General features: G+C 41.2%; 1 protein-coding gene across 3 annotated transcripts; it reads left to right on the top strand.

The window, feature by feature from the left end:
- Positions 1-2,276: 2,276 nt before the first annotated feature.
- On the top strand, positions 2,277-5,184 carry LOC112186682 (wall-associated receptor kinase 1). 3 transcript variants are annotated; one of them, XM_040512932.1, is made up of 4 exons: positions 2,277-2,693; positions 2,949-3,242; positions 3,339-3,509; positions 3,594-5,184. In XM_040512932.1, the coding sequence occupies exons 1-4, from the start codon at positions 2,375-2,377 to the stop codon at positions 4,814-4,816; spliced, it is 2,007 nt and encodes a 668-aa protein (XP_040368866.1). In that variant the 5' UTR covers positions 2,277-2,374; the 3' UTR covers positions 4,817-5,184. The 3 variants fall into 3 exon arrangements, with proteins under 3 accessions (XP_040368866.1, XP_040368864.1, XP_024180958.1); XM_040512930.1 differs by having other exon boundaries at positions 2,277-2,837; XM_024325190.2 differs by having other exon boundaries at positions 2,277-3,242.
- The last annotated feature ends 2,308 nt before the right edge of the window (positions 5,185-7,492 follow it).

Genomic DNA, 7,492 nt, shown 5'->3' with positions numbered 1-7,492 from the left:
TAAAATCATACGAAAATCGAAAATCAGTAAGGCTTCCCCATAAGTCCCGCGAATAAAGAAAACACGGGTACGATTCCCAACCGTACCCGGAAATTCTCGTAGAAAGTCACATAAATCGACAGCGTGTCCCACACGCTAAAAGAATAATTAGATCATCAACAAGGCATTCCCAATGCCAAAACCGAAAGTAGATAGATAAATAAGAAATAACTTCATCGAAATCCCATTTCGAAAACCTTTCCAGAAATCTCAAAACAACGAATAGAAATATAATTAATTCCGGAAATCACCTCGGAAAAATAATTCGTTGAAATTCAACATCAATCATAAATTCGAATCCGAGCATAACAAATTAATAACCGAAATTCACAACCGGTATAAATCATAATTACTTCATGAAAATCATTATTGAAAGCAAATCCACGAGATAAATCGAAATCAAATTCCGAAATCAGTTCATATGCTCGAAAAGTAATATGTTAATTAAATAAAGCATTAATTCAAGAAAATAAACGCATGCATCATTATTTAAAACAAAAGTCCACTCACAGTACTATTGGGCGACCACGCAAACGAGTTCCTGCGGGCTTGCCCTGTACACAATTATATTTCCATAAACGGCAATCCGATAAAATAATTACGAACCTAAACGAAACCCGAAAATCCCTATCTCCATTGCTTCTCAAATTCAACCCAAATTTCTCCCACAACACCAATTCCCCAATTAACATATTTCACAACGAAAACGAGGGAAATCCGACGGCCGGATTTCCCACAGTTCAATCACAAACTCTGAACTTCAAAAATTCACAAACAATTCCAAACTCTTCCAAAATTCACCAAACTTCACATACAAGCTCTACAACATTTCTACAATTTAATGGGCTAAAAACTGAAATTAAAACACTGCCCTACACGCCTCCACGCACCACCAACGATGGCCACCAAAATTTGGCAGCACCATCTACTCAACAAACCCAACCTCTTTCTCAACTACAACAAGTTCCAATTTCACCTGGAAGAGCTCCAATTTGGCCGGTGAAAAATTTCCAGAAAATTCAAGAACCCTAGGATTTGAAATTTCTTCGATTCGACCTCCACACTGCAAATCGTGGCTCAAGGCTAGGGGCGAAATGATCCTTGGCAAAAACCGAACCTTCGTCGCCAGTTTGGTGGCCGGAGACGGCCGGAATCGCCGGAAATCGACAAAACTTCCAAACTGCTACAGTGAACTTCACGACTCAATTCCGAGCTCCACCGGCCGAGCCACCGCAAAACACCACCACAGGCGTGACAAGGATGAAGAGGCGAGCTTGCCGGTGCCCGGATTCCATCGTGGGGTGGCCGGAGGAGGAAGAAATCGGAGGAAGAAGAAATCGGGCCGAAGAGGAGAAAGGATCGGGGGAGAGGAGAGAGAAAAGCCGGTAGGTTTCCAAAAATGGAAACTTACCACAGTAACTCGGCTATTTATAGAAAGTTACCATGAACGGTAACAGTAAACAGTAACTTTAATCTTTCGCTTATAACTTTCACATACGAACTCCGATTTTTACGTACCGCATATGCACGCGCTCGGTTTAACGTCCTCTACAACTTCTATGAATGAAATTTTCTCAAATTTTGACCCGAACAAAAAGTCATATTTTAGGACCCCCTAAAAGTACTGAAACGACAGTAAAAGTGAAAGTAAATGTCGTTTACCGTCCTAATAATTAGTAAATCAGTAAATTCTGGTTCGGGACGTTACAGCCTCACCAAGTCAAACACGCCTTTTTTGGTTCTGCCAGCGTTTGTACCCCACGCGCTGTTAACAGACGGCAGGTGAGGGTCACCAGCTGGATAGCAGAAGCTCCGTCGCTCTAGCCACTTTCACTGATGGAGGCAAGACCAAGAGGCGCATTATGGCTGGCTGGACCATGATGCTACGTGCGTATAATAAATAGTTAAATACCCACTAGAAGTTTACCCAAAAACAATAAAACAATACCCACTATCATGCCTTTTCACCTCGGAGACTCAACCAATTAAAGCAAAGCCACCAGACTACCGACCAGCAATGCCTCTTTACCCCAAAAATAATAAAACAATACCCACTAGCCCATACTTTTTACCCAAAAACAATAAACAAATACCAAGGATGTTGATTTGATTGATTTCTTCTCTCTTTCTATCAAACAAGACCCAGCCCTACTGCGTAGGGTTACTCATGATTAGGACAGTCAACTCCTAAGTCTTGCTTTCCGAGTAGAAAGACTCGACCAAGCTGTCTTCCTAGCTCCTAGCTGCCATTAAAGGACCATAACTCTCTCACAAGTTTTCCACTCCCAAATTCCTTGTTCCAACAACAGATCAACTTAGAATTGATTAGCTAGCCATGTCTGCGACCATAAAGAAAATATTTTTGCTGCGATTGGTGCTGGTTGCAATAGAGGTGCTACTAGTATCATCCCAAACGGTGGATATTACAAGAGAGGGTTGCCAAGACAAATGTGGCAATGTTAGCATTCCCTATCCGTTTGGAACAAGAGAGGGTTGTTACTATGATGAGGATTTCCTCATTACTTGTAATAGCACAAGTTATAACCCTTCGAAGCCATTTCTTCGAGTGAGTGACATTGAGGTCACAAACATATCCATTGATGGGAAACTCTATATTACTCAAGACATAGCCAGGGCTTGTTTTACCAAATCAGGTGCGCCCTATTATGGCAACTACAACCCTTATCTCTCTTTGAAAAAGTTCTACATCTCAGACACCGACAACAAATTCACAGGTGTTGGTTGTGACACCTATGCCGAAATTAAGGGCTACCAGGGTATAAGCCTCATGTACACAGGTGGCTGCTTTTCAATATGTCAAAGCACGGCCTCTATTTCTAATTATTCATGCTCTGGTATAGGTTGTTGCCAAACACCTATTGCTAAAGGAATGACTTACTTTACCGTAGGCGTAGGCAGCTACAATAATCAAACGGAAGTGTGGAATTTCAATCCCTGCAGCTATGCTTTTCTTGTCCAAGAGGGTAAGTTCAACTTCACCTCCGACATGTTGAGCGATTTAAGAAATGTCTCTCAGTTTCCAGTGGTTCTCGATTGGTCGATTGGAAATGAGACATGCAGCCAGATCAAGAACAATGCATGTAAGGGGAACGCCAAGTGTTTGGATGTCAAGAATGGGCTCGGGTATCGCTGCAAGTGCAACGAAGGTTACGAAGGGAATCCATACCTAAATGGATGCACTGGTACGTATTTTACTTTTCAGAAACTTCAATTACAAGCTACTTATTGATTGGTTGGTTCATATCTGTAACTACTATATATGTTATGTCGTTATGCAGACATTAATGAATGCAAGGATCCGGTGATTGCCAACAAGTGCAAACAAAGATGCATAAATACAGAGGGGAACTATACGTGTGCTTGCCACAAGGGGTACCATAACAATGGCACAGCAGACTCGGTAGATTGCATCGCTGACCACCAAACAATATTTGTTCAAATTATACTTGGTAAGTTCAATAGCAATACTCTGCTCCATTTGGTTACGAAAAATACCAGAACTACTAATGCTTGGATGTGTGTTGGAAATGTAGGGATCGGTGTTGGCCTCATATCCTTATTAATATGCATCTCTTGGTTGTACTTGGTCTACAAAAGATGGAAGCTCATGAAGCTCAAGGAGAAGTTCTTCATCCAAAATGGAGGATTGATGTTAAAGCAACAGCTTTCGGAACGACAAGGTGGTGCCTCTAACCAAACGGCCAAAATCTTCACCGAAGACCAACTTAAGAAGGCTACCAACCATTTCAGTGAAGCCAGAATCGTTGGCAAAGGAGGTTTCGGTACAGTCTACAAAGGGATTATAGCAGATGAAAGAGCTAAGGAAACAGTGGTTGCAATCAAGAAATCCAAACTTGTGGATCGAAGCCAAATAGAGCAATTCATTAATGAAGTAGTGGTGCTTTCCCAAATTAATCACAGGAATGTGGTGAAGCTTTTGGGTTGTTGTTTCGAGACAGAAGTCCCACTACTGGTTTATGAGTTTGTCACCAATGGTACGCTATTCGACTACATCCACAACAAAAGCAAGGAATCCAACTTTGCTTGGGAAATTCGTTTAAGGATAGCTGCAGAAACTGCTGGAGTGCTATCACACTTGCACTCTGAAGCTTCTATTCCCATCATTCACAGAGATGTCAAGTCCACAAACATACTCTTGGATGATAATCTTACAGCAAAAGTGTCTGATTTCGGTGCCTCCAGATTGGTTCCGTCAGATCAAGCTCAGCTCTCTACAGTGGTGCAAGGAACGGTAGGGTATTTGGACCCTGAATACTTACAGACGAGCCAGTTGACTGACAAGAGTGATGTCTATAGCTTTGGGGTTGTTCTTGTGGAACTACTAACAGGAAAGAAGGCGCTTTCGGTCGACAAGCCGGAAAAGGAGAGAAATCTAGCCATGTATTTTCTTTCTGCCCTGAGAGAGGACCGATTGGTAGAGGTGATTGATGGTAGTGTCATTAATGGAGCAAACGTTGAGCAGCTTAAGGAAGTTTCAAACCTTGCAAAGAGGTGTTTGAAAGTAGAAGGAAAAGAAAGACCAACCATGAAGGAAGTGGCAATGGAGCTTGAGGCACTGAGAAGGATGGTAATGCATCCATGGGTTAGTAATGATGAATCCAATGCAGAGGAGAATGAACACTTGCTTGATGAAATAACACTGGAAACTTTTAGTCATGGAGGTGGTGGGGATACGAGTTCTGGGTATGATACCATGAGGAACCCGTTCACATTACCAGTTGATGATGGGAGATAATTGTGCCGCTGGTGCTGAACTAGTCCATTTGACAATGTGCCGCGTCTCTGTGATTGTCTTGCTAGGCTTGTTGAGTCTGTTCTACGGAAATGCATGGAATCCTTAGCTTCTTTCTTCATCCTTGTCTTCTTCTTGGTGGGAGTTGTAGATAGTTGTGATTTGTGACTGCCATTTGTGCCCTGTGAGCCGGTGACAAATATTTTCCAGTCTATAATAACTTTTCACCTTTTATTTTTCCCCTTAGTTGTGTAGTGTGTGTAGAGAGACTTGAGGAAAAATAGTCTTGAATATCAGGCAGAAAGCAATGCTATCTCTATTAGAAATTATGTGCAGTAAAATGTCAATTCTTGTAATTGATTATCAAATTAGTTGCGTGCACCTGATAAACTCAAATACTAATTCTTAATTGATGTGCGCGCATATTTTTAATACCCTGAGCTAGTCTCTGTCCCTCCTCCTTCGTGAGCATCCCCTGAGCTAGTCTCAGCCCCGGTGAGATCATCTCCCCAATTAATTTAGCACTGTATCCAGATTTATTCCCTCAACCACTCGACTTCAATTAGCCCAACCATCTTAATCCCTTCTGCCTTGCCCCTTTGTTTCATTCCTAGACCATTCAATTATCGGGAGTGTATTCCATGCACCGTCAGTGCATGGGTACTTGCAATATGAATGGATGTAATTTTTTTGATATTAAAATATATAAAGGAGTGGATTAAATGAGTGGCTGTTATTTTTTTAGAGATTAAAATAATCTACAGTGCACTTGCACTGTCGGTGCATACAATCTTCTCCTTTCAATTATCATAACCACCTTCTGAAACCTCTCACCATATATTCAAAAGCTTCTTTCAACATCTCATCAATGCAATCGAGCTACCCAGCACCTCTCATCCAATGCACGTGGATTTGTGGGGCTAGATTGCCAAAATTTCCAAGCACCTACGTTTTCCTGACAGGACCCGCCCCGGATTTCACCCTGAAATCCGAAGAGGCCCTGCGGGGCCCACCTTAGAAGAAATTCTACCAAAAATTTGACAGAACTTCCCCTAAAAATGGACAACCCAAAACCTGTAGAAAAACAATTACACTTCTAAATCATCCATCCTTATTCTCCTGGAGCCACCCCTATATCACAACATCTCTCATATCACAAAACAATTCTGAAACTTAAGAATATTAATCTCAAGAGATATCAGAGCAATCTATTTCTCAGGCGTACAAGAAAGTAGAATACAAGATAAACGACCAATACTTTTATAATGCGGAAGCTATGACAGCTATGCCTCAACCCCAAGTACGCTCGACCTCAAGCTAAACTGGCCTGCAAACTGGGCATTTAAAACCGAAGGGCCCAGGGGAAAACATTTAAAATCCGTTAGAGTGAGTGGACGAAAAATAAGTAATTTCAAATGAATAAGTAAAACTTAATGCTTTCCCAAGTTATTCTCTAAAACCTCGCATGCAGTAACAATCTTGAAAACACTCTTAATCATCCTCTTTACTGAAATCTCAATCACATAACAAGAACATCTTGAAACCTCTTAAAATCGCATCCTCAATCCTTATAAAAACATCCTTTTCATGAGGCTCGTTTGATGACTAGAAAGGACTGCTGTCTAGTCATCTCATGCCATCTAGGAGGGACTGCCACCCAGATGACGCATTGGAATGGACTGCCAACCGGGATAGGAGGCGGTGGATAGACGGGACTGCCGACTAACCACATGTAGTAGACGGGACTGCCGACTAACCACAGGTAGTAGACGGGACTGCCGACTAGCTACCTCATGTCATCTGGAAGGGACTGCCAACCAGGTGACGCATCGGATGGGACTGCCAACCGAGCTGTAGTCTGGAAGGGACTGCCAACCAGACTATTACCTAGAAGGGACTGCCAACTAGGTAAGATACGCATGCGCCAAAACTGGCCTCCTTAATAAACTGAATAGCCTCCTCAAGAACTGAACATAACCTCTTTCAATCACTTGCTTTCGGAAAGAAACTCGATATTACCTCAATAAATCAATAATAATTCACCGAAAGCATAACTCAGTAATAACTCACTAACTCAATCCTCGATATCTCAATAAATCCTCGAAAGCATAATCACATACTCTATAATTCAATAATTGCTTTCGGAAAGAAAGTTCCATCTAACCCAAGTCTGATAAGTGCGGAATTCAAAACCCAATAAATCTCGATAAATCAATCATGCTCAAATATTTGCTAAATCCCTCGCACTCGTATATCTTCATAAAAACTGATATTCGAAAACAATAATTCTCATAATATTTTTCCGAATCAGTCACTTCCCGAAAATCATTTCCCAACTCAATAACTCATGAATGACTATCTCAAAAATCTACTAAAAGCCCTCGGGAAGGAATTTCAATACTAATCTCGTAATCCATAAATAAATCTCGATAAACTAAATCTCAAATATTCAAAACATAATTAAATCTCAATTGGAAGAAAATAATAATAATACTGCATGCGGAATTAATTTAAAAACAAATGTCCACTCACAGTACTATTGGCAACCACGCAAACGAGTTCCTTCATCTAACCGTAGCTCGCGACATTGCCCTGTACACAATTATATTTCCGTAAACGGCAATCCGATAAAATAATTACGAACTTAAACGAAATCCGAAAATCCCTATCTCCAATACT

Source organism: Rosa chinensis, chromosome 1 (genome assembly GCF_002994745.2).
Source record: "Rosa chinensis cultivar Old Blush chromosome 1, RchiOBHm-V2, whole genome shotgun sequence".
In the NCBI taxonomy this organism is placed as follows: Eukaryota; Viridiplantae; Streptophyta; class Magnoliopsida; order Rosales; family Rosaceae; genus Rosa; species Rosa chinensis.
This window is presented reverse-complemented; position numbering and strand designations above follow the sequence as displayed.

Bases quoted from the DNA above. Each gene is read 5' to 3' on its own strand.
- LOC112186682 (XM_024325190.2), top strand. From the start codon at position 2,375: ATGTCTGCGACCATAAAGAAAATATTTTTGCTGCGATTGGTGCTGGTT. The intron at 3,243-3,338 runs GTACGTATTTTA...GTCGTTATGCAG, and splicing joins ATACCTAAATGGATGCACTG to ACATTAATGAATGCAAGGAT. The intron at 3,510-3,593 runs GTAAGTTCAATA...TTGGAAATGTAG, and splicing joins ATTTGTTCAAATTATACTTG to GGATCGGTGTTGGCCTCATA.